The sequence below is a fragment of the Dunckerocampus dactyliophorus genome, chromosome 4, assembly GCF_027744805.1.
Source record: "Dunckerocampus dactyliophorus isolate RoL2022-P2 chromosome 4, RoL_Ddac_1.1, whole genome shotgun sequence".
NCBI lineage: Eukaryota > Metazoa > Chordata > Actinopteri > Syngnathiformes > Syngnathidae > Dunckerocampus > Dunckerocampus dactyliophorus.
The window spans coordinates 29,467,763-29,495,355 of record NC_072822.1 but is presented as its reverse complement, the minus strand read 5'-3'; the positions used below and the strand labels follow the sequence as shown (position 1 = coordinate 29,495,355).

The 27,593-nt window shown below is 39.9% G+C and overlaps 2 protein-coding genes across 4 annotated transcripts in view; both read left to right on the top strand.

The window, feature by feature from the left end:
- LOC129180486 (ankyrin repeat domain-containing protein 31-like) overlaps positions 1-17,752 on the top strand; it is a 29,222-nt gene extending 11,470 nt beyond the window's left edge. For both annotated transcript variants that reach the window (XM_054775010.1, XM_054775009.1), the window contains 11 exons: positions 303-544; positions 652-801; positions 894-1,030; positions 3,907-4,063; positions 4,156-4,313; positions 4,466-4,562; positions 5,244-5,340; positions 5,542-6,085; positions 7,143-7,283; positions 17,114-17,228; positions 17,485-17,752. In XM_054775010.1, the coding sequence (XP_054630985.1) occupies positions 303-544; positions 652-801; positions 894-1,030; positions 3,907-4,063; positions 4,156-4,313; positions 4,466-4,562; positions 5,244-5,340; positions 5,542-6,085; positions 7,143-7,283; positions 17,114-17,228; positions 17,485-17,612 (1,966 nt within the window). In that variant the 3' untranslated portion in view covers positions 17,613-17,752. The remainder of the gene's footprint in view (positions 1-302; positions 545-651; positions 802-893; positions 1,031-3,906; positions 4,064-4,155; positions 4,314-4,465; positions 4,563-5,243; positions 5,341-5,541; positions 6,086-7,142; positions 7,284-17,113; positions 17,229-17,484) is intronic.
- A 2,496-nt stretch (positions 17,753-20,248) lies between these two features.
- On the top strand, positions 20,249-27,389 carry LOC129180490 (beta-1,3-galactosyl-O-glycosyl-glycoprotein beta-1,6-N-acetylglucosaminyltransferase 4-like). 2 transcript variants are annotated; one of them, XM_054775016.1, is made up of 4 exons: positions 20,249-20,504; positions 21,137-21,386; positions 24,543-24,583; positions 25,664-27,389. In XM_054775016.1, the coding sequence occupies exon 4, from the start codon at positions 25,665-25,667 to the stop codon at positions 26,943-26,945; it is 1,281 nt and encodes a 426-aa protein (XP_054630991.1). In that variant the 5' UTR covers positions 20,249-20,504; positions 21,137-21,386; positions 24,543-24,583; position 25,664; the 3' UTR covers positions 26,946-27,389. The 2 variants fall into 2 exon arrangements, with proteins under 2 accessions (XP_054630991.1, XP_054630990.1); XM_054775015.1 differs by having other exon boundaries at positions 24,540-24,583.
- Positions 27,390-27,593: the final 204 nt, after the last annotated feature.

Below are 27,593 nucleotides of genomic sequence, written 5' to 3'. Positions count from 1 at the left end.
GAAATGAAAATCGCTCTCTGGGAGGTGAGGGCACTGATATGATAATACATTTTTTTTTCAAAATATTCTCACGATCAACCGGCAAAGTACCAAAGATTGACTATAGGTCACGATCGACGGGTTGGCGACCCCTGTTGTACACTGACGGAAATATGTACATGACCCAAGGCCAAATTTTGGTGTTAATTTTTGACATAAACCAAAAACATGCTAACTGAAGCGTACGCTAACGGCGGTTCCTCTGTAATCAAAAATATGAATTGTTAAACAGGAAGTTGAAATATTTCACTTTTTTTTCCAAGGACTGATGGCTACAATGAGAAACATGACAGTATTACAGATGGGTCAGCATCAGACGACTCTATAAGCCTGTTGTGTGACCTCAATCCCATCCAAAGTAGAGGGAAAATGGAAGAACGTGGTTTAAATTTAGCAACCAATAGCAAGGAGCAGAAAAATAAGAGGGCAATAAGCCAAGTAAACCGTCATTCAAGGATAGACCTGGGAAATATGACAGAGTATGCAATGGACAATGCAGACAATGGTGAGTGCTTCCTCGAATATGTTACTGTTTGTCCACTTGTGATGCAAAGTGCAACTGCTTTTGTTTATGCTGAATTTTATTTTTCTAAAATGCATTTATTTTCACAGCAAACCACTGTCAACATGGGAATATCAACAGGCTTCACAAGAGAGATGGAAATGGAGATGCTCTTATTCACAAAACTTGCAAAAGAGATGTGGCTTATGACCAAGTCCTCACTCAAGCTGGAACCAATGTTAATGTGGAAGATATTGCAGGTGGTTTGAACGTGTTGCTTTGTCTGATATTTACAGGTTTTTCATTTCCTACTGTTAAATAAAATGTCTTAAATTGTAATCTGCTTCATCAGGGTGGACAGCTCTCCATGAGGCCTCTGCTCAGGGTAATGCGGTTAACGAGCTGTTGAACGCTGGTGCCCATGTCAATGTACAAAGCCAGGATCGTGCCACTTCACTGCATAATGCTGTATCATCTGGACATGACCAGGTGACAGAAAAATGCTAATGTTTCATCTTAACTATGAAGTGAATCATTTTTCGAAGCACTTGATTACACTGACTTAAAGTGAAAACTTCCATGTGGTAAAAGTCGGCATGCTGCTGCTGTGACATAATCACTGCAGTATGAGTGCAGGCAGAAGGGCCAAGTAAAAGGAGATGCATGTTGCGTCTTGGCATGTTGACATTGTGGCGGCAACCCCAGAATGCCAAGAGGAGACCCGATTACAGGTAAAATGTACTTTTTAATAAAGATGGCTGCTATGCAGCAACAAGGCTCCAACATAAACAACGCAAAACTAAGGCGCGTGCACCTGAACTAAATACAAGTAAAATTAGCAGCAAGTGTGGGTAAACAGAGAAGCAAAGCATGACAACACAGACCGGAGCAGAAACTGAAGTAAATACAAAATAAGGGCACAAAAACCAGAACTAAGGCATCAAGAGGGAACATAAATGACCTGTCATGCTGTCATGCTCTCATAGTGTGACAGTACTCCCCCTGTGGAGCTGGCACAGGGTGAGTCAGAAGTTTGGTGTACCAAAGTGCGGGAACAGAACTGGCGTCCTCTTAGTGTTGCGTGGGAAGCAACGGAGAAATGGAGGAGGAAGGCAGCAGGAGCTCGTCACGCTGACGTTGAGCAGGGACCTTCATGGACTGGGCCTTCGGCAGCATGAGGAGGGAGTTGCACCTTGACCTGGTGTGGCGAGGAGGAAAGCTCCGGGGGCATTGAGAGCCTGGGCAGGAGGGAACCCCAAGGCGTAAGATGAGCTGTGACCCAAAGTGTCTCCATAGCCGTCACGCTCCTCCCTGAAAGTTGCTCTTCTGCCCAAGAAGCAACTCCCAGGAGAAAAGACCTGGTGGTGGTCATCTTCGCGAGGTCGCTATATGGTCGGAGCGTTCTATTACTATTACTATTTTGTCATGTTGCCGTTGTGGGAGCAACCCCAGGATGCGAGAGATGAGACCAGATTGCAGGTAAAATGTATTTTTTAATAATGATGAAGGCTTCAACATAGTGTAAACAATAACATAGACAATGCTGCGACAAACTAGTGCGCGCAAACCTGAACTAAATAGAACAACTAAAATTAGCAGCAGGTGCGGGAAAACAGAGAAGCAAAGCATGAGAACACAGGACGGAGCAGAAGTAAATAAAAAATAAGGGCACGAAAACCGGAACTGAGGCATCAAATGGGAACATAAATGAGCTGTCACACGAGCTAGTTCACATAGCGTGACAATGCAGACAATATGCAAATAAAAGAACTTATTAAACATTTCCTTTAACCACACAATGGGCTGCATGATGTGAGCAATGAACCAGCAAAGCAGCAAAGACCAAGTGACTATACTCAGCCTGCTTATTGTCAATGTCTTCTGTGTCCGGCAACTGACAAAACAGAATAATAAGAAACTCAAAACCAGAAACAGAAAATAACAAAAAAAAAAAACACAAAAAAAATGGAAATTAGGATAAATAGACCAAAGGCTCACACGGACGGTAATGGTCTAGAAATGTACACAAGCTGAGCTTTCACACTCCTCCAAACAACAAAACTCCAACATACACTAATACACAAGCACATGCAACACAAACAGATGCACATTTGAGTGTTTGTATTTGAGTTAAGTGGCAAAAATGACTTTTCACTCTTCTAAAAACAATGGCAAAAATATTCTGTCTATATTTTAATTATACAGTAATCCCTTGTATATTGTCGTTAATTGGTTCCAGACCCAACCATGCTAAGTGAATTTCCACCAACTAGGATCCCTTCTTCATAAACGGAGTGTTTCCATAGCTATATCGTAGAAAACCTGTTTACAACCTTGTAAACATAAGGTTACACTTCTATAGTCACATTTTCACTTCTGTTATAGTATACTTAAGAGAAAACAAGACATAAATAAGACTTGTGCTCATATGTGTTGCTATAAATGTGCTCCGGTGCGGGGTTAAGAGTTGAGTTTTAGCTTGGTGTGGTTTACGGCCCCAACAGTAGCTAGCCCGTGTTAGGGATTATTGTTCCTGTGGTGAGATCATTAAAACCTGCAATAAAAGCCGGTTGTTCTGGCGATCAAGTCTGGTGCCTGTGTGTCTCAGCCAACATTAGCATTAGTCTTAGCATTACTGACAATTAGTGACCAGTACAGAATACGACATATCATCACAATAAGTCTTCTGAATGCCTTATATTTGTATTTTACTCAATTTAGATATTTTTACGCTTGAAAAATGCTTCATTTATGCCAAAAAAGTGGCAAATTTGCTTAAATGTGCATATTTTTTTTATTAATAGACTGTTTTCAACAACAAAACAGCTTGATTTTTTGATTAATATATTTTTGAAAACCTGTGACAGAGTAAAGCCGTGAAATTCAAAACGCAAAGTGATTACTGTATTATTTTTACATTCAATACATTTGATTCAAAGATTTAGACAAAATAATTGAATATACTAAACACCCATCTAGACGTTCAGAGATATTTTATCATTTGAAAGTAAATTAGACTGTACATTTGAACATGTCCAACACATTAACTGTCTTAACATGCTCATCTGTTTTGGTGAACATTCAAACACTTTCATATTCGCTAGTAAGAAAAGTGACTGTTAGCCCCTATAATACACAGTAGCAGCTCAAGGCTTTTCAAAGTCTTAACATTGTGCCTTCTATTCATTAATGTATTGGATTGCGTTTTCCGTCATGTTGTCCTTGCAAAGTGCTCCTGCGCCCCCCAGGGGAGGCATGCCTCACATTTCACATTTACAGCTACTAGTGTTTTCTGTCACTTAAAAATATCATGGAGTTTTCATAAGAAGTGTGTATAAATACTGTATACTGTATATGCACCACAGGTAGTGAACATTCTCCTCCAGCATGGCTCAGAGCCGAATAGCAGGAATAAATTAGGCCTCAGTACACTGGTCGTAGCGGAGCAGAAGGAGATGAAGGAGCTTCTCTTGACTTTCAACAAATCCTCCACAACTCAAATGCAGCCTGATAGAATATGCGGTGAGTGTCCACATTTTGCCAGTTTAGACTTAGAATATGAATTATGGGACCTGTTTGTAACTTAAATAACTGTGTCAAAATGTTTTTTCCAGGTGAGTCTTCCACAGAGGCTAACTGTGACAAGCAGCCACCATGCCATTCCAGCTTCAGTGGCACATCAAACGTAGAACCCAGACAAACAGATGATGGAGACAGAACCATAAAACCTGCTGATATTCCTATGAGAAAGATAGACACTGCAACCAATAATGTGAGAGCTACAGTACTTTCAGTTCAATTTAGGGCTACAATGAGGACTGGAGAGTCATCACACACTGAAGTGCTTGTTTTTTAATGTGATTGTTACATTGTTTGGGGATGAATTCCACTGATTAAATAGGTTATTCTAACCCTCTCCTACAGTTGAATCAATCAGTGGTCGTAAGGCAGATTTTGGCAGCCGTGCAGAAAAAGCAAATAGAAATGTCAACTTGGTCTCTGTCACAACCACAGGATGGAGGTACGGTACATTTATCTAATCTGCAATTTACTGTTTCATTGAACCATTGATAACTTATGTATTTTAGATGTTTTCATGAATTTCTCTTAGAGATCAATAAAATATCCATCTAATCTAATCGAATATGCAAAACACCTTAACCCAGGGGTCTCAAACTGGTGGCCCGTGGGCCATTTGCGGCCCGCCGAGTCACATTTTGTGGCCCGCGACTTGTCTTCAAAGATTACTGTAATACAGCCTGCGACAAGCCAATGTTACGCGTAGGATGCACACAAGCCTACACTGAACTAAGAGTGAGTCACTTAAAAAATGTGGTAAAAAAAAAAATTCCACCCATTTTCGATACCTTGTCTTCATTAGGGTCTCGGGTAAGCTGGAGCCTATCCCAGCTGAATGCAGCAAAATATAAAAACTGTGAAATGATTTATTTGATTCACCCTATTACTGTATCAAGATATTATTGTTATTGTGAGTCATGTATCGCGTGTCGTATCGTGAGGTACCCCGAGATTCCCAGCCCTACTCCCAATACTTGATGCGGCCCAGCCTCACTCAGACTCTACCTCCAGCGGCCCCCCAAGTTAATTGTGTTTGAGACCCCTGCCTTAACCCATTGAGTTATACATAACAGAAGCAACCATTTATCATGTACAGTACTTTCATTTTTGTGTTTTCTTCCAGTGAAATACTTTTCAGCTGTCACACATATTCAGAATGCACTGGCTGAGGTCCTTGTCAAGCAACGTTTGGAGAAGGATAAGCTTGCCCGCAAATACAAGTCAGTTTTCAAAGTTGGTGTGCTTTATTTTGTGATGCTATACAACAGCCAAATGGAATCTTCACACATTCATGTCAGCCAGAAGCTTACATTTGGTTTGCTTTTTCAAACAATGTCAGTAAGTCTTTGCTCCTGCTGCATTTTTCTTTTTGTCTGACAATATACAGCTTTGTTTCATTACTTGTGTTTTTTGTGATACAGAAGTATGACTTCATCCATTCTTCGACATGGAGTGAAAATTCAACTGATTTCCCTCTCTTCGCGGCAAAGGAACTTTGTGCGCATCCTTCAGACGCAAATGGATTTGGTAACGCTACCTGACATTTATAAATGTACCACTAGTCATCAAAACAGTCAAGTAGTGCGAGAGCAGCAAAGCCTGTTGACCCAGGCCCCCTCTTCCAAGATGATGGAGATGGAAAAGGGTTCCCAAGACAAATGTAATCAACTCATTCCAAAAAGGGGCAGCTGCGGGTCAATTAGACAGAAAACGGCAGCCCAGACTAATGAAAAGGTCCTTACAGTGCTCCCAAGTCCCTTTCCATCAACAACTCAACAGAAGCTCTCTGAAAAGATGAAAACGAAAAGAATTTCTCAACCAAGAAATTCTCTCCAAGCCAACAAGGTTCAAGTAAAAGATAATCCACTGTCACACGGAAGAACTGAAGAACATGGCAAACATCTCTCTCAGCTTATACAGAAGGGGCTAATCCCATGTGGAGGTGTTCTACAGCTTTTGTTGAAGGTGAAGGTATTTATGTAAACAATTGACTTCACAAATTGTATAAATCGTGTCACCTGGAATCTAAATATCTAAATATCTAATATAAGGTTTATATTATCTTATGTTATCTTACCTGAAAACCATATGTTACTCTAGTCTTGCTCATCACTCAAACCCATTAAGATCACGCATCATTTCCCAGTTTCTTGCTTAAATGAGGCCTAAATTTGCTACAACAGTACACATGTAATCAAATACAAATTAATTGCACATGAGGGATCATTTTAAAAATGCAGGAATAGAAATTGAAATTCCAATTGAATCTGAGTTCTGACAATCAAAGCGCACATAATTGCATATGTCCAATAGGGGGCACTGTGACACTGCCTTAAACAAATGGGTTGAACCGCAAACACTGCAGTTTATTCAATACGTTTCAAAAAATAGTCTAGGATCACAACAGTTTGGGTACATTTAGAGAAACTTTCCATGGTCAGTGTAAAAGAGGAATTTATGACATGTTCAATGTTGTAGACATTGATACAAGAGATTGCTAATACAGGAGTATTTGCTAATAAGTAAACATACCAGTGTTCTTTGTTATACATTACATGTATAATTATATATCATATCATACATCATTTAGCCATTTTTATGCTTGAAAATGCTTTAGGCCATTTTTTTTTATTTTTAAATGATTTATAGGTCGTATTCAACCACAAAACAGCATAATTTAATATATTTTTGAAAAACCGCAACAGAGTGACGCCGCATAGTTTCAAGTGGTGAGGGCTTACTGTAAATGAATTTATAACCTTCATTAAAAGTTTTTTTTTTTTAAGTAAACCTACCATAGCATTTATTGGTTGTTCATGTATTTGTAAATAGTAAACCTACAAAATTAGCAGGTCGTCAAATAATTATTTCCCCAACTGTATGTGCCCTGTGATTGATTGGCGACGAGCACAGGATGTTCCCCGCCTCCACTGGGATAGGCTCCAGCTCACATGTGACCTTGAACAGGCTAAGGGGTAGAAAATGAATGAATGAAAATACCTTTGTATGTTTCATTCCTCAGGGTGAGTGGCACTTTGCATGTGTGCAGGGGGATGGGTCAATAAAGGACAGCAAAGGAAAGTCACACTTGTCTCCAGAGTGCTGGCTTCAGTCTATCCTGGCTAACAACATCCCTGTCAGTTCAACATACGCCTGGGACAAGGTGAGGCACACACACTCTATAGACAACATCTTACTCAAAGTCGAAACATAACAGATGTATTGCTACCTCAGTGCTTTTAGTATGTAATAATAACTGTCACAATGGGAGCTCAGGCATGAACTAAGATCCCGGTATGCAGAGGAAGAGGAGTCACAGATAGTTGACAAAAATAAGGCTTATTACAAAAAGTGTCCTCACTCAGAGGTAGTAAAAATACAAAAACAGCAAAGAGCAAGTCCAAACAAAAAACACTAACCCGGCAAGCCACAACAAAAGAGGAAACTAAAAACACTACTGGGGAACGAATAGCAGGGGAAAAAGGATAACTAACTAAGGGTGCTGCTGGGAACCAAGCAGGATACTAAAACAGAACTGATAAGGTGTGCAAGTAGGAGCAACACCAAATGCGAACAAGTACTGCCAAGGAATAAAGCAGGTATCAAAATACTCACAGCTATGAGGACCAGAATGAACATACACCAAAAAGCTGAGTAACAAGGAACATGAGCACAGCAAGCAGGTGAGAAGCTGAGAACAATCTGGCAACGAGTAGAAGCAGCCGACTAGCTTGAGTATTCCAGCAGTCCTAATGAGCGACTGTTGTGTCGGGATGGCTCTGCCTCTGCTGGTACAGCTTGCACTGCAAGAGACAGCAGAGAGGCGGCAGCAGAGCGGCAGCACAGGTCATGACAATAACAAATGTATTAACCCCCAGCTAACGCTCCTGTTTTACTGGTACCGTCACTCCTCGCCACTCCAGTTTTTTGAAAATATATTCATAAATCATGCTGTTTTGTGGTTAAATTATTTGTCAAAATATATGCACAATTAAGCAAATTTTACATATTTTTTGCCTGAATTAAGCATTTTCAAGCTTGGAAAAGGCAAAATGAAGTAAAATATAATCAAGGCATTCAGAAGATTTGATATATGTAGTATTCTACAGGTGTCAGTATTGTTGCTATAATGTTTGATGAGACACACAAGCACCTGACTTGATTACCGGAACAACAGTCTTTTATTGCAGATTTGAAAATATTTCACAACAGTGTTACCGACGCTTAACAATCAACATACAAAATAATAGTACTTCTTTTATATGGATACTTAACTGGAAGTATTTACACAATACAACATTTATTTAATAAATAGTATTGTTAATATATTTGATAGACTATAACCTAAATCATCATCATCACTGACTCGTCATTAATTCAACTAATCACCCACAGAAACAAAGTAGCTTTAAGATATATGGCATGGGAGTCCCACACAATATACACTTTTTGAGTCTTTATTTACAACAACCAGTGTTATAAACCTACATTTACGTTTTTAATCACACATATCCAATGTTCCCCCTAAGCATTGAAGTATCTGAGCATACGAAAAAAACACCTGAGCATTCGTTGGACCTCTGTGAGCGGCATTAGACGTCACACCTGTCCGAAACCTGAGAAATGAGAACTTCCATTCTGTCATGTTTTGTATATGAGTGGTTTCAAACAGATGGCAAAGAGGATTCCACCATGTAGTTTTCTTTATTCTCATCCTCAGACAAAACTAGCCATGATCTTATACAGTTAACCATTTGAATCTTGTAGAAAATCCCTAGTTTATAATTTAATTTACCATTTTTTTCTGCTTTACCATTTATATTGTTAATTAGGTATACACACGTGAATATTGTCATTCATTAGGTATACTTTCATTTTCTTATTTGACTTTTGGTTTGGTTTGGTTTATCTTTTTTGAACATGCATAAAGATTACAATGGAATACATTCATTAAGCAATGAATCATCCTTTCACAGTTCCACATGTCCAAAAGGAGTAGGAAGAAGCAAAGTTTATTTATTCCTACCCCCCATCCATTCCACATCTTGTACAGTACTTATTATTCACTTCCTGAATTCAATGTAATATTTTTCATATAACAATCAGTTTAATAATAAATAAATAATGACAAATAAAAAACAAGCATGAGAGAACAATAAGTATAATAATCAAAACTTTTCTGCCTTATATTTAGCAAACATCAACTGCTCGTATTGTTTTTTGAATTTGCTCATCTTGGTACATTGTTTGAGTTCCTCACTCAATCCGTTCCATAATTTGATTCCGCATACTGAAATGCTGTGGGATTTCAGTGTAGTTCTCGCATATAAGTGTTTTAAGCTTAATTTTCCTCTAATATCATATTTCTCCTCTTTTGTTGAGAAATACTGTATGACGTTTTTGGGTAACAAGTTATTGTTAACTTCATGTATTATTTTAGCTGTTTGAAAATTTACTAAATCAGCAAATTTTAATATCTGTGATTTTAAAAATAAAGGATTTGTATGTTCTCTATTACTATGACTCCACCATAAGAAATACACTGGGCAAAAACAGCCTGCATTGCAGAGTTCCAAGACGAAAACCACTTCTGAACAAAAAGAACATTAAGGGTGGTCTCCATTTTGCCAGAAAACATCTTGATGATCTGAACTGAACTGCAAGGACTGCCTCCCATAAAGGAAAACAACCCAAGGCAAGTCATTGAGCTCATTACAAAAGGTCCTGACAGATTTAACGGAAATGGGAAACGCTGGTGCAGTAGAAAAGCCAGTCAATCAGTGGAAAGCTACCCACCTCCATTCCCTACATTCTGAAGGATTGGCTAAATTTTCAAAGGAAACCGATAAACGGTGTTACAACATCCAACGAGTTCAGCAAGTTGTAATCATTCCCCGAAGGATCAAGAAAACGTTCTTGAAAACGCCCATTAACGCAATGTGCATTGCTTTAGGAAGTCCAACTTCCCCTTTGAGAGACAGCAAGCATTTACCAAAACATCAACCTCACTAAAGGACCCAGAGAGCACTTGCATCGTGTGCGGGGAAGGTCGACATCAAGACAAGATCTTCTTCTGAAGGAAGTTTAGGGGACTTGGACTGCATGAAAAGAGAGCAGCAGTCACAGATCTAGGGGCCTGCAAACTGTGTCTGAAATGCCACGATGAGAGTGGTGTGAGAAAACGTTTCTCAGACACATTGCCGCCACCATCAGCAACCTGAAGAAAGTCTGGTCAAACTTGTCGCTTGAAGACATTGAGGAGGCCAGAAAGTTTGTGTCACTCCAGGGTGCCAAAGAAACCAAAAAGGCTTTCACAAATAGGTCAGGCACTAAGACAGTCCTGTTGATGTTGTTAGAAGTAACTACAAACAAGTACGAGAAACTGGGGACACTTGTCGATCTTGGGTCAGATACAAACTACATCACCCACAAAGCTGCCCACAGGGTAGGATTAAAGGGCTACAATGTGACTATCGCCATGCATGGTGTGGGGGGTGTCGTCACGACAGTAAAAACGAAGAAATACTGCATCAAGCTGCGAATCAAGATGTTCGGAGGAACAAGAATGTATGCACTGCAATGCTATGGCCTTGACAAAATTACCAAAGTTCAAAACAGTATTGGATCCGAGGATTTGTAAAATTCTTCCCCGATGTTCCACCAGAGGAATTAAGAAGACCCAAGGAAGTTGAACTACTAATTGGCCATGGCGAAGGCTTCTTAGCTCCGCGGCGAGTGAAGACCGTCAAGAAGAACCTTGTCTTGTGGGAGAGTCCAAACACACATATGTAAAACACACATACTTCCGGAACAACAAGGTTCTTGAAGACAACCATGCTGACGACCTCTCGAGAACTAGTTAAAGAATACAAGGTTTTTGAAGTATTTGATATCTTGATGTCGCACGCAACACACGCACACACTCATAACACTATATATATATTTATTTATTTATTTGTATTAATGTCTCTTCTGTTGTTGCTTAATTTATTGTTATTAATGTTTCTTCTTTTATTGGTGTTAATGTTTCTTCTGTTCTTATTCATTTTCTTGTGTTTTCTTTCTTTTTTGGGAGAATGAACAGAATAAGAATTTCATTGCATAGTATAACTACCTGTCTTACTGTGCATATGACAATAAAACTCTTGAATCTTGAATCTTGATCTCTCCCAAGGGTCAAGAAACTATTTTGACAATCTGACTACTTCAAGAACACAAGGTTCTCGAAGAATCCAATAGCTTGACTCTCCCAATTTCTCCCAACGGACAGGAGGAACTTCAAGAAATAGTCCAAGAACACAAGGTTCTTGAAAAATCTCAACCTCTCCCAACGGTCGAGAGGATCTTGTCAAAACCAAAAAGATGCTAAAAGAGGGATGTTTCTCCCTTAGGCCTTGAGCCCGATCAGGCCAAAGTCGGAGGAGGAAGGGGTACACCAAAGCTCCAAAAGGCTAGGAAATCTTTGTTCTCTCAAACAAAGATGACAAGCCTTCAGGAAAATAAACTAATAAACTGAGGAATATGTGCAGCTTGCACAAATCACACTCCACACAAGTTTTCACAATACCAGACTGGCAAGGAAGATCGAATGAAATCCCATTCTCAGAATTGTCCAAAATGAAAGGGAAACAAATATGCATTCAACCAAAGTGGGAGGCAGTTTCTCTCAAAGAAATGGCCCAAAAGGTCAAATCACTAGTGGAAGAACGAGAAGACGCTCTGGAAGACCCCGTCTTTTTTCTACTCAAAACAGGTATTCCGAACGCAACCTTCAATAGGTCGGCGCCCTACCAAGATGAAGATACTGAGCTTTTAATGTGTGGGGTCGAAGCCCATACATTTGCAAAGATCCATTGAATCCAATGAATCCTTCAGCTGACGAAGATTCAAATCACCAACCAGCTCATCCAAATCTGGGCAAGCACAGGAATGAACATCAGTCAAACTGTCTCTTGAGAAACTTTACAATATACAATATACAAAAGGATACCAAGCCAGGAATTGCGTGTAAATGCCAGTGCCAACAAACTTCTACTAGGGCAAGCCGAGAGAAAGCCAGGCAATTTTCTAACTTGAAGGTTGAAAAACTAGTAAAAATCTGGTGTGACCTCCTTGGCTTCAAGAACCAGGAGGTCAAGTGGGAGGTGTTCAGTCAAATTTGGCTTATTTGTGAAAAATAAGCATCACATGACTATGCGTATTCATCAAAAAGCATGGCAATTCTTACAATCGTTAGGACAATTTTGATGCTAAATGTGTGTGTCTTTCAAACCCCAGATAAAAAATTATGATGGCAATGATGACTTACCGTAAATCACGGTGTATAAACCGCCCCCGTGTATTAACCGCACCCCCATTTTCAGGCTCATGGCAGGGGAAAAAAAAAATTTTAGTTCATAAATGCCTGCCCACTCTTTCATCTCAAATCAACATGCGTAAAGGTACTAAGCAATTTCAGAAAGAAGAAGAAAGGAGAAATCTGCCGTCCATCAATTCATCTGCAATGGAATTCATGTAAGAAAAGTTTGCCGTCAACTTGCCGATGATCGTCCGCTCTCCAGCGCCGGATGACTGACTCCACACCGGTAGGAAGAGGGGGCCGAATTTCGACATCGCTCGTCACAAAATTGGAAAAAAAAATAGAAAACACGGGCGTTGTCCTAGCAGTGCACCACTGAAGCCGGCGTTGCTTTAGCTTTAGCCTTGATTTAACGGTAGCTAATGTTGGTTTAGCGGTGACGCGAGTGGCGTTCTGCGCATGCGCACGCGGATCAGTTATCCATGTATTTTACATAACACTGCATTGCTCCAGTGTGAATTTGAATAAACTCCAACGTTGTATTGTATTTTAAATAATCTGCAATGTTTTAATGGAAGCTTAGGTTAGCTTCAGTGTATATAGAGATCGTTTCACTCTGTGAAAATACAGACACACAGCAGTCAGATAAGTGACAAAGGAATTGCATTTTCAGCAACTGTACAGCAGAGGGCGCTAAAGTCAAAGCAACTGTCTGACCCACAGACGGCTATTCTAAAATCTGCGTCTGGTCAATTTCTGTCTGGTCACAGACTTGTCGTCGTGTATAAACCGCACCCCAATTTTTTGCGTCTTACCGGTGGAAAAAAAACGCGGTTTATACACCGTGATTTACGGTATTTAATACCCATGTGATATAACGATGGCATGCTTTATATGATACTAGGTGGTTGTACAAAGTAAACAATTGGGAAATCTAGCAGTAACAAAGAACTACGATGACTATTCAAATGGCTGTAATAAGAGAAGACTGGAGAGACCTCCTAAGTTACGACTTTGATACTTTGATATTGCTCTTTGATTCAAAGGTTATCAACCTAACCCATGCTCCTGTAAAGAGTTGAAGTGTGAAATAAAACTTAAGAAAATCTACTGAAGTTGAGTTGATAAAGCGTTCTCTGAGCTCTTCTCGGCCTTTTCAAGTTCATGCTGGTGAAATTCCTAAAAAACTGAACAGTTCATAACCAATTGCAGTGGGTGGATGGAGAAGTCTTAACCTTAATGCTCATAGCCAAACTGCAGACCATCCAAGAGCCACTAAAATGGACGATCGACCTAAAGAAACACCGGGGCCCCCTGTTGGCTTGGGGGCCCTAGACAATTGCCTAGTTCGCTTATAGCAAGAAGCGGACCTGATTCCAGCAATTAATCGCTGAGCAGCATGCCGAGGACTTCTTCAGCGTGCACTGTATCTGCATCCTGCCTACTAACATGGTGGCCAAGTCTGCCCAAGATGTACTAGTCAAGTAATGTGTCCCCTTTCCACTTCAAATTTTGTGGCTTCACGCCAATGTTGCCTCTAAGCTGCGCACGTGCACAATTGCGCACTGATCTTGTGCTCTCAGCGCAAAAGAAGTCCTTGCTGCGCTGCAAAATAAAATACAGCCTGAAATGTAAATATAATAAACACATCATTTATTCTGTACCATTTTGCAATGCAACTCTGTGAGTGACAGGCGACTACAAGCGGAAACAACACAAAGACGAACACTGTCCAGCCAATAATGAGAGCCTGTTGGCACGTATTTACTTACGCAGCCAATCAATTCATTAACGGTGCGTTACATGCCGCTGTTTTGCAGGTTAGCGTATAGCTACTGGAGCAGGGGAGCTAAATACTGCTTGCTAACCCCGTATAATAGCGAAACAAACGGGCAGTGCCACAGCCACGCACCAAGCTAAAGTAAAAAAAAAAAAAGTCCTCTAAGGTGTACTGGCTGTCAGAGTATGTGGGAACAAAAGAACAAGAGTTGAATAGTTATGACATTTTTTCTTTTTCAAATGAGGGTTGCTCTGAATCAATTTTCTGAGTGAAGAGTGTGGACTAAATAAGTGGCTTAACCGTGCATGTGGTACTGGCGTGCTTTTATTTTGATGGCTGGACTTACAGGATACAGGAAGAGTTACGCCAAGTTTGCACAAATGATGCCGAAGGGACCAGAAGGTAGTTGATTCTTTCAGTTGACTTTTTTTATTATTTTCATTTTTTTTAGACAAAAGTAAACATATACAGCAAATGTGTCATCACTTTCAAGTACATTTCCAGAATGAAATAGTACCAGAACGGGCTGCTGCAAAACAGAAAGGAAATAAGGAAATAACAGTAGACATAATTAACAAAATAAATGGTAAAAAAAAGAAAAGAAATGGAAAATGAAATGATAAACTAGGTGTTCCCTGCAAGATTTAGATCATTAATTGGATGAGATAGTTCCACGACTTGTTTTGTCTGAGGTGGACCAAAACGAAAGCTACTTTGTGAAATACGCCTTGCTGACCTTTTGAACCCACTCATATACAAAATACCACAGAATGGAAGTTGGACTACCTCAAGTTCTCAGGTTTTGGACGGGTGGGACACTACAAGTGTGCACTTCTGATGGCGCTCACAGAGATCCAAGGAATGCTCAGGTCGTTTGTTTGTATGCTCAGACATTTGAAAAATTAGAGGGAACATTGCTTCACGCTATCACCGGTTTTCAAAATAATAAATGATCACCGTTTTGTGGTTGACTATGGCCTGTAGTGTAATATCTGTGACTTAAATGGGCGAGGCCTGGGAAGTGACGTGTGTGCTAAAGTTGACTTTATTTAGCTGAGTGCTACCAGTGTGGACAGTGCGAGTGACTGGCCTGAGTTGTGGCCGACAGCAACTCCTGTGTGAATGTTCACTTATGTATTATCTGCTTGTTAATAAAGCGATTGAAGTGCATTGTGAGTATCCCCTTAACCACAAACGGTTTTCTACACTGGCCACTAGGTGTCAGTAATGTTACATTGATGAAACAATAGCCACCGCAGGACATACGCTGTCATTGCTAACGTGTGAGTCTGTGTTATGTATTTATATTTAAAATGTACTGTAATGTGTTTAGGGTTCACAGGATCTGTGGGGGTACAGTCACGGGTGGTGAAACGCCAGTAATTAGGACCCCAAGATGCAGAGAGGCAAAAGTCAGTGTAACAAAAAATGTATTATCTTTACAGTCCATATAAAAACACAGAAACAATAAGCACTAAAGCAAAGTGCAACCAAAACTATCGGGCCTAGCCACAGAAAAAGGGTGCCAGGAAAACGAGACAAAAGGCACTGATGCAAAAGTCAGTGTAACAAAAAATGTATCTTCAGTCCATACAAAAACACAGAAACAGTAAGCACAAAAGCAAAGTCTAATCAAAACTACCAAGCCTAGCCATGGAAAAAGGGTGCCAGGAAAACTAGACAAAAGGCGCTGCTAACCACGGAATTAGCAGGAGAAAAAGACTAATAAAAATTCACTGCTGTAACCCAAGCAGGAATCCCAGTACAAGCTAAGTCGCTGCTGAGAACCAGGAAGGACCGAAAATGCTAAAGCTCTGCGGGGTGCATCGTGACCATATTGTTTTATCACGGGTGACGGAACGCCAGTAATCAGGACCCCAAGATGCAGAGAGGCGAAAGTCAGTGTGACAAAAAATGTATTATCATTACAGTCCATATAAAAACACAGAAAAAGGGTGCCAGGAAAACGAGACAAAAGGCGCTGCTAACCATGGCCAACCAATTAGCAGGAGAGAAAGACTAACAAAACTTCACTGCTGTAACCCAAGCAGGAATACCAGTACAAGCTAGGTCGCTGCTGAGGAACAGGCAGGAGGCAAAACCAAAGTGCAACCTAAAACGCTGCTGCTGGAGAAAATATAATAACCCTCAGTACAGATAGTAACGACCAGAAAGCTAGGTAAGCGAGTCGGGAGGAGCAGGAAGTAGGCGTAGGTCAATCTGGCAACAAGTGGCAACTACTTCAACCGGGCTGAAGTAGTCCAGGTGTAATTGCTTGCAGGTGTGTGATGAGGTCCTCCCAAGCTAGACAGCAGTGCACTGCAACAGATGACAAATAGGGGGCAGCAAAGTAGCACCACAGCTCATGACAGGTACAACATTGAAAAGCTGGGCACAAGCATGTGCAGCACTTCCCCTCATTATTTTATCAAAAGCGCCTTGCTTGAAATGTTAGTGTTGTTATAAAGTCCTTTGCTTAGCCTCGAGTGTGCTTTCATTGGTAGATTAGAGGGGTGGTTGGCGGCATTGTTCTGCAGCATTATTCAGTGATGTACAAGATTGCCACGGAAAGAAAGATTTGCACGCATACGGCTTTATTGTCATTTGTAGTCAAGACATAAAAACCAAATCAGCTCTGTTTCAACTCGGTTAAACTATTTTTTTTTATCATTTCATACGTATTTATTTTTATTTGAAAATTGTATTGATTGTAGAATTGCCTGCTAGCAGTTAGCATTTTTGTGCTATATTGAAAATCATTCAAGTTGTTTACACAGCAGTTTTATGTTTTGCAATTTGTTCCTTTACTGTAGGGCTTAAAACCTAAGTACGTACCATGACTATGCCATACCATTATTCTTTATGAACAGCTTGTTGGTGTTAATAGGTGTTTCTCATATTTCTCTTTTGCTAGGTGATGTTCCAATGCAAACCCTTGTCTTACTTCCAAAACGTGGCTGATAAAGGCACATCAGAGGTGGATGTCCAACATTACAGTCATGGTTCTACTCAGGAAACACTGACCACAGGTCTGTTCTCCCTATCTCCTGGCATATTTTACCCTGGCTGCTCCACTCATTTCCTGTCGTTGGCACTTCCTTTAGCTCAACGCCACATAGTTAGAAAAAGCAAGCCCCCCGTTAGTGGAGTGTGGGTTTCAATACGTTCATTATTAATGACATGTCTTCCATCTGGAGGTTCTTTCAACACCAAGGCTGACAGCTGCATTAAAACTCATTGTCTGTTTCTGTTAAATAGGTATTAAATATGTTCATTATTTTGCAGTGTCAGGTCTGAATCATCTAACGGCAATCAGGACAGTTTATTTGGTGTCTGATGAAGAGCTGATACCAAACGCTGTCATCGACAGCTATTGGAAGAGGCTGTTACAGAGTGACGCTCCGCAATTGTAATGACAATTTCTCCAGCATCCCCAAGTTTGACAAACCCTAACTGAAAAGTAGTAAGAAATGTTCATTGGAGTTATATACTGCTTTTACTTCACATTTCACACTTTAGCTGTTAAATGTGTATTGGCCATATTCAGTCATACCCTCATTTGACTTTTTCCACTGTGAAGAAATGTGAAACCTAATAGACATTTGTCAGTACACGGAAGTCATTCAATAAAGTTTTTGTACAGTTACTTTAGCTGTGCTTTTGTTTGCTTTCGCTGCTGTTGGCTAAATAAGACAACTATTACAAAATCTAATGCAGTAAAGTAAAGTTCCACACCAGGGGTGGCCAAACCTTCTCCACTGAGGGTCGCATACAGAAAAATGTATGACAAAAAAAGTATGCAGAGAACTAAGATACAGTACTTAACCCATAAGAAGCCAGACCCATTTATCCTTAAAGGAAAATTATCTGGGCTATACCACAGGCCAAGTGGACCACATAGAACACATTTTTTTCAGAATAACACATTTTATTCCCAAAGATCTGTGTTGTTACATATTTGTTACTTTGTTAGTGGTTAGTGGTGAACATATTCCTTCTTTGAAAATAAGTAAACCTGATGTTTTTTACGAGTGATGGATGGACAAATGAAGCTTCATAAGCACTTGTGATATTTTTTGACTCCTCTATATGGCACTCTTGGTTTAAAGATGCTGTGGAATTTAAAAAAAAATATCACAAGTGCTTCATGAAGCTTCATTTTCCAATCACTATTTTTTACTGCTTGGGGCCACAAAACTGCCTTTTTATTTGTATTTCCATAACATGTAAAAACTGTGACTTCAATGGCAACTTCTTCATCAGTTTTGCTTTGCATCACAAAATATGCCAAATGCATCAAAAATAAATAACACTGCTTATTTGGGGACATTTGCAATAAGCTACCATAGCTGCAGACCTACAAACATAAATTGTGCAAAAAAACGTAAACGCTGAAGAGAAATGAAACTGTTGTATCATCAGCACCTTGTCCAAAACATTTTCTCAGTTCTTATGTCTGGTAAGTCTCTTCAGCCATTTAGCCTAAGTCAGATGGTAAGACTTGAAACAGTTTCGTTTCTCAGTGAAGCAAAGACGCACATCACATTTCTCACATAGAGTGGTGGTTGCATTGACTTTGCAGAGTTTTTGCAGCAGCCATGTTTGTCACATTTTAAAGACCATTGTACGACTTGGTCAGTGCGAAGATCATCTGGATCTCCAACACGAACCCTCTTGGGCAGTAGTGGTGGTAGAAATGTGGCATTGAGTGATGGGCGGCCTCTTTGTGCCTGCCAAAGAATGAGGCTAGTGGCAACCTCTGCCTAGAATCTGGGGCTTGCCAGTTTGATACATCAGTGTTGTCAATGAAATGCAGAGTTGCCAGCAGGTTCTGAAAACGATTACGTGACATGACGTCAGCTACCATGGGACACCTTGTGTCATTTTCCCAGTATGCACGATTTGCCGTCAGTTGGCAATGACCCATGCACAGGTAGAGGCCAATCAGTATTTCCAGTTCTTTTCCAGTGGTGTTAACATTGTTGTGATGTGGAGATTTTTGTACACTGTACAAATTTGTTTGATCCTTTAGTAACTTAGCATTTCTGGTGTTATGAACTTTCCTGAGTACTCCAGAGGATTTTGAAGATTGTCTGGAGTGGGTCCTTTGAATGTACACTCAGGGGCTTCAAATGGTTTCTCCCTCCAAGAAAATAGTTTTTTCCCTTGGACAGTTCCTTCTTCAGTTCCTTGTTTTTGGCTATGGACAGTTTCTTGTTTTTTTCCTAGGACGGATGTATTTTGCTGCCCTGAATTCATTTGGTTGTGGTACATCATCTGGTGTACTCGATTCACTACTGTCCGAACCACCACACTCACTTGACTCGTCACTCTCCCTGTCTTGACTATGGGATTGTAAAGAGGGTCATCATGGTCTTCATCTGAGCGATTGTCACATCCCTCACGTAACTATCATCTCCCAAAATGGCCTCCAGTGCATCATAAGGAGTGCAGCGTATGTTCTTTCTCATACTACAAATGAAATCGGAAATATAGAATATTTAATAACAAGAATAACACATTTACATTTTTGTAGGATCTGCATAGGATAATAAAAATGTGTTAACATTATGTACAGATTTGCAAAAACGGTTTTGTAACACAAACCAAATACTTTCACATTATTTTGTGTTTCTAATTGTTCAGTACACTTTTAATTGATTAGCAGAACATATTTCATCTTTATATAATTGAAACAGCTAAATTAATTGGGTGGATTAATAGCATTTTTGTTATTGTGACAAATGGGTCACATCAGGTTCTTCATTCTGATTTTAAGGCTAAAAACCTGGTGTGACATGTAGTATGTTACAGCAATATTTCTGTTACTTTTTTGATATTACTTTCTTCAACAAATATGGTCAGACCAGGTTGAAAGTAATTTAGGACATGTTATCAAAACATGGAACCTAAGAAATGTGTTTGAAATTACATGTAGTATCAAAAAACAGGTCTTTGAAATTAGCTGCTTCCTTGAAGTTTGCACACAGGCCAGACCTGCATTTTGAAGCGGTCACTTCCTGCTACAGTCACATGACTGTCACATGGTCATCACACCAGGATGTTTAGTATGTGTCGCTTAGGGACTTAACAAGTTAAAATCAGACTTAAAGCCTTATAAGGAAGAGACTGGGACCTTCAAAGTGCTTGTTACACTCGTGTCACCGTGGGTTCTTTAAACCAATCCAATGGCAGTCGATATATGCTAAGCTATCATTTAACACCTTAGCCTTGTGTTATAGATGACAAAGGAAAAGTGTGTAATACTCGTGGTCCGCAGTCTACGTAGGAGTTCTGTTCCCACAGTAAGTGAAACATGCAGCCAATATTCAGCACATTGTGTATTCTTTCGTGGCGCACCACACTGTGACTAGTTCTCAAGTGAGTCTCCTGTTTATGGACCAAAACTACATTTAAATCGGAGCTCTTATGTGATCACGTCATAAACCGAGGACCACTTGTAGTTCTCTTTTTATTTTTTTACAGTAAAGTGGAATCTTGGTTTGCATTAATCCATTCCAGAAGGTCCGACTCTAACCAAAACATACTCTAACCATATCAGTTTTTCCCATAAGAAATAATGGACACAATTAATCCATTCCAGAAAGCCAGCGATGTTATATATGTAGTATTCTGAGTCAGTGTGTTACATTGATGAGACATGACATTAGATTACCTTCACACTGCGTGGAGTCGGGCATGTCTGACATGACATAGTGAAAATGGCCTCTGGGCCGCACTGTGGACATCCCTGTGCTCCACCATTGCAAACACCACAACACAATAATCAACATTAAAAACCAATACCTCTTTGACAGAAAAAATCAAACGGAGTATTTTTAGCATGATATAGAATGTTGGCTTTAGAGTGCACACTATAGTATGTGTGCTCAGTAAGCTCGTGCGTAAATAATAGATGTATGTACTTGTCTTGCAGATAACAGAAGCCTTGCTATAGTTAATCATTAGAAAGAGGGCGGTGGTGAATGTGTAATGCTAGTATCGTGAGGGCCGGTGGGCGGACTGATGCCGCCTGGACTCCTTCCCCGTTCCCTCCCCCAGTCACTCCACCTGAACAAGTTCCTGTGTGCAGTCATACAGCCTGTTCTGTCCAAACTTTCTTCATGGGGAACTTTGGTGCTGCTTGGCCTCCAAATGTGCTGTCACAGCTCCAGGCATCTTGCAAGGTGACACTACACACACACACACACACACTCGGGCATGTGCGTAATGTTATCCAAATGTTTGCGTAGCACTGGGACACACCGTGTTAGCAATAGAATCCATCTAACAGTCCATAAAATCAACCAAAAGATTTGCTTTCTGACTCTATTACAAAACACACATTTTTGCTGTCGTCTTAAAAACCTTTTTTAACCTACATTCAGCATTTATTTATGAATGATACCATTTTTTCTGTCAGATGTTTTACATATTTATTTATACATTGATGGTAAATCGCTTTACTTATTGAACTTATTTAATTTCTATTCATTATTCATTCCATTTATTCTTATCCTATTTGCTTTTATTTGCTCAATCATTTTTATTTTTATTCTTTCTCATTTGTATCTTCTCCATTGCTGCATGATGCTCTTTTCTGTCAGTTGTTTTTTACTCCGATTTTCTTATTTTTTGCTGACTTTTTTCCTTCCTTCTTTGCCCTTCCTTCCTCACTACAGAAGCTACGTTCAACTTTTTTTTTCTTTCCCTTTTCGAGAATAACACGGTGACATTTAACAACAGGAATTGAAACTTTCTCATGGCTACAACCCCTGGCAAAAATGATGGAATCACCAGTCTCGTAAGATGTTCATTCAGTTGTTTAATTTTGTAGAAAAAAAGCAGATCACAGACATGACACAAAACTAAAGTCATTTCAAATGGCAACTTTCTGGCTTTAAGAAACACTAAAAGAAATCAAGAAAAAAAGATGTGGTAGTCAGTAACAGTTACTTTTTTAGACCAATCAGAGGGAAAAAATTATGGAATCATGAAAAAAAAACAACAAAAGAATACTTCAAACACACCACTAGTACTTTGTTGCACCACCTCTGGCTTTTATAACAGCTGGCAGTCTCAGAGGCATGGACTTAATGAGTGACAAACAGTACTCTTCATCAATCTGGCTCCGACTTTCTCTGATTGCTTTTGCCAGATCAGCTTTGCAGGTTGGACCATTTTCTTCAACTTCCACCACAGATTTTCAATTGGATTGAGATCCGGACTATTTGCAGGCCATGACATTGACCTTATGTGTCTTTCTTCAAGGAATGTTTTCAGTTTTTGCTCTATGGCAAGATGCATTATCATCCTGAAAAATGATTTCATCATCCCCAAACGCCCTTTCAATTGATGGGATAGGAAAAGTGTCCAAAATGTCAACGTAAACTTGTGCATTTATTGAAGATGTAATGACAGCCATCTCCCCAGTGCCTTTACCTGACATGCAGCCCCATATCATCAATGACTGTGGAAATGTGCATGTTTTCTTCAGGCAGTCGTCTTCATAAATCTTGACTCCAGTTTCCTCCCATTTGTTCCTCATTTGTTTTGCTGTGCATTTTCTGTTTTCAGGACATATTGCTTTAAGTTTTCTGTCTTGACGCTTTGATGTCTTCCTTGATCTACCAGTATGCTTGCCTTTAACAACCTTCCCATGTTGTTTGTACTTGGTCCAGATGTTAGACACAGCTGACTGTGAACAACCAACATCTTTTGCAACATTGCGTGATGATTTACCTTCTTTAAGAAGTTAGATAATCCTCTCCTTTGTTTCAATTGACATCTCTTGTGTCGGAGCCATGATTCATGTCAGTCTACTTGGTGCAACAGCTCTCCAAGGTGTGATCACTCCTGTTTAACTGCAGACTAACCAGCAGATCTAATCTGATGCAGATGTTAGTTTTGGGAATGGAAATTTACAGGGTGATTCCATAATTTTTTCCTCAGAAGTGACTGATTCCGTAATTTTTTCCCTCTGATTGGTCTAAAAAAGTAACTGTTACTGACTACCACATCTTTTTTTCTTGATTTCTTTTAGTGTTTCTTAAAGCCAGAAAGTTGCCATTTGAAATGACTTTAGTTTTGTGTCATGTCTGTGATCTGCTTTTTTTCTACAAATTTAAACAACTGAATGAACATCCTCCGAGACTGGTGATTCCATCATTTTTGCCAGGGGTTGTAAATGTAATCACAAACGATATTAAATGCCCGCATGTGTCCGCGGTGTGAATGAATTATGTGTAACAGCTTTGAAGAAGTTGTAGGATTAAATAAAAAAAACAATTCACTGACAGTTCATTAAACCATCATGTTATGTTCTTTAACTTGTTATAAAGCACGTCGGAAACACATAAACCATTACCGTTACAATCACTTTGACGCTAACCTCAGAAGTTCTCGCTCAACTTTCTCGATCCAAACCTCACAACAGTCAGTTGTAACACAACACAACCATTTGTTCAAACCTTGCATTGCGTATCATATCATTGAAGAAAACTTTCACTTCTGAATCTTTGGTTCACATGGCTCACCTTTCATGGAATAGTGTTATAACACTACTTTAGATCAGGGGTCCCCAACCACTGGGCCGCGGCCCAGTACCCGTCCATGGGTGGGGCCGAACTGGACCGCGGGAAGCTTTCAGGTGCAATAATCAAGGAAAAAATACACTGGTATATAACTCTGTCTAATTTTATGTAAATGCATATCAATTTCGGAAATAAGGGCCATTATTTTATCGATGGACAACTCCTGTATGACTGAGAGCCTACACAGAGGCCATTATTTTATTTAAAAAATAATATACAGTGACAAATCTCATAGTTTTGTCACTTTTATGTTGTTTGTTGCAAGTGGCGACCCGTCCCCACTTTGTTTGACCATCGTGCGTGCGCTAACTTTCTCTCATGCCGCACAGATAGACTACTATACTGTATTTTTACTGTTTTTCTATCACCTCATATTTGGTGTCAAATGCTGATACTATGTGGGAATGCATAAAGGTAAGTTTTGATGACTTATTGAGTGCTAATGTGCACATTTATCTGAAGTTAATTCATGCTAGCACACTTGTACAAGTGGATGGTGGGTCTGCATTCATTTTGTGCTTTTAATTTGATGTTGTACAGATCGTTATAATGTATGAACTCCCACCTGGTCCACGGGGGGATTACTTTGATGACTTTGACTTTGCTTGTATGCAACCAATTGAAAAATGAGTTCTGGAAAAAATTATGAAAGTTATCAAAGTTACGCAAAAACCTCTGAGGTTAGCGCTGAAGTGATTGTAATAAACCATTACTTACAATTTCTATTATTTTCATGTCATTGTACAGCAGTATTGTTGAAGAAGTCCTCCTCGACAACTTTACAGAGCAAGGTATGTTATTACTTTCCTTCTGCATTTCCTCACTCAGTAATGAATTCATTGTTTGAATTATATGTATTTTATATTTACAGTGTGTGGAAAACAAACTAGCAGACAAGAAATATTGCTATTAAATTAATCACATTATAAAGAAATGTTCCGGGACTATGTTTTAAACTCCACAAATATGTCATGCATTGATTTAAAACAGGGGTGCTCACACTTTTTTAACCTGCGAGCTACTTTTAAAATGACCAAGTCCCAAAGATCTACCTACTACTATAAATATAGAAAGTATATATATTTACTATATATGTATTTTTTTTTTAAATATGAGTACGTATTTGTGTTCGTTATACATGTATATCAGGAGTACACACACTTTCTCAGCATGCAAGTACAAGTCAAAATGATCTAGTTCTTTCTATAAAACATGTAGCATAGTGCAACAATGTGTGTGCAACCACTCGGCCTATAAAAAGATCCACTTACTGTTTTTCTTTGGGCTGCACGGTGGCCTAATGGTTACAGGAGACCCGGAAGATCTACCCGAAGGTAGTCCGGCTTCCTCTCACACTCCAAAAACATGCATGTTAGGTTAATTTGAGACTCTAAATCAGGGGTCATCAACGTGGTGAGCCCCCCACGACCATATGAGGCGCCCGCAAGCCTGCTTTTTATTCAGGTTTTCAGTTAATAATATGTGAACACTAGAAAGAAGTCATAATATATAATAATAATAAATGACCGCCGTTAATGCACTATTTTTGACAGCCCTATTAGTGATATATGCTACCTGGTGTTGGTGTTCTTACATTTTTTGGGTTGACAAAAATGTATGTAATCTTGAGCTAGTGACATACAGCCGCCTTGAATCAAATCTGCATAGTTTTTTTTTATTTCTTATTTTTCTTCCTTTGCATTTGTGCAGCCCTACTTTTGAGGTATATTTTTGCACCGACCTTTGGATGAAATTCACATTTTACGACTTTGGCGTTTCCACTCTACTCCATTTCCTTCTTTCTCTCCTCCAGTCGACTGCTTTATCCGGTCACATGCTTATACGTGTGTTTCTTTTTTAACCTTTTCTAGAATGAAAATAAGATATCGACGCTGCATACATAGACTGAGACACAGGTGTTTCCTGTTTTCTGTGTCCCTGGTGGCAGTGTGTCTGGTCTACATCAAGGTGAGAGTAAAGGACAGCATCTTCATGCACCCTTACGGAATCACTTTCAGCCTATCTGGACTTCACAGCCATCAGTATGACGTCAACTGCAGTGCTATCTACGAGCTAGACCCCGTGGAAATAGGCAAAGCTCTTAAAATGAAACAAAAAGTCATTGTTGACGTGGACGACTATAGCACCGTGAGTTTGACTTCGGACTGTCAGACATTTGTGAAAACGAGAATGTATGACGGCATTCCGGTATCAGAGGTCGAGCACAGCTTCCCGCTGGCTTACTCCTTGGTGGTGCACAAGAACGCACCCATGGTGGAACGGATTCTTCATGCCATCTATGCACCTCAAAACATCTACTGTCTTCACTACGACCAAAAGTCCACTCGAGCATTTATTGCGGCCATGAAGAACCTCGCTCAGTGTCTGCCCAACGTGTTCATTGCCTCCAAACTGGAATCTGTGGAATACGCCCACATTAGTCGACTTCATGCTGACCTCAATTGCCTGTTTGACCTGCTTAGGTCGCAGGTCAAGTGGGAATATGTCATCAACCTCTGTGGCCAGGACTTCCCTCTCAAGTCCAACGCTGAACTGGTGGGGGAGCTACGGCAGCTGAAAGGCAGGAACATGCTTGAGTCCAGCCAGCCCAGTGAAGTCAAGAAACAGCGCTTCAGCTTTAAGCACGAACTCAGGAATGTGCCTTACGAGTACCGCCGTATTCCTGTGAAAACCACGGTGGCCAAAGATGCTCCTCCTCACGCGATCATGATGTTCACTGGGAGTGCGTATTTTGTGCTGTCATGGGATTTTGTGAATTACATCAGCAGCAACCAAGTGGTGAAGGACTTTCTGGCATGGTCAGCGGACACTTACTCACCTGATGAACACTTTTGGGCCACTCTTGTCAGACTTCCAGGGGTGCCAGGACACATTTCCCGATCAGAACCAGATGTTAGCGACTTGAAGAGTAAGACGCGACTTGTTAAGTGGAACTATTTGGAAGGAGCTCTGTACCCACCGTGCACAGGCACACACATGCGCAGCGTTTGCATCTACGGAACTGCAGAACTCCACTGGCTCCTCAGTGATGGCCACTGGTTTGCTAACAAATTTGACCCCAAAGTGGACCCAATCTTGATACAGTGTTTGGAGGAGAAGTTGATGGAAAAACGCTATGCCACGCAAAAATGACACTCATTTCGATTTGAAACAAACATGGAATGTGAGGGAAAATATATATGATAACTTTGATGGTTAATTTATCTCGACAATAAATGTTTTTAAAAGTTCTACATGTAGTTTTCGATATGGAATAATGTCACCCTTTCACATGAAACACATTCATAAGTCAGATGGAAGAATAACACTGTAGGATGTAGTCTTCCCTCACCACTTGGCTTTTCAAATTCTTCACTCTATCATGGTTTTTCCAAAATATATTACTTAATAAATCATGCTGTTTTGTGGTTGAATACGGCCTATTATTAGTCCAAAAATATGCAGATTTAAGCAAATTTTAGCTATTTTTAAAGCATGTTCAAGCATAAAAATGGCTACATGAAGTAAAATATAAATATAAGGCATTCAGAAGATGCATTCACAGATGTTGTGATGGTAGGTAGTATTCTATACTGGTCACTAGGTGTCAGTAATGTGACATTGGTGAGACAATAGCCACCGCAAGGAAGTACTGTACATCAATAGTCACCAATGTTTTTTGACTCGCGGACCGGCTTGTGTTCCCACAAATCTCCCACGAACCGCGGGGGGGGAGGGGTTTCGTACAGTATAGCGATCTAATTTATCTTATTTATTATGTATTTTGTCAAACTGAGACAT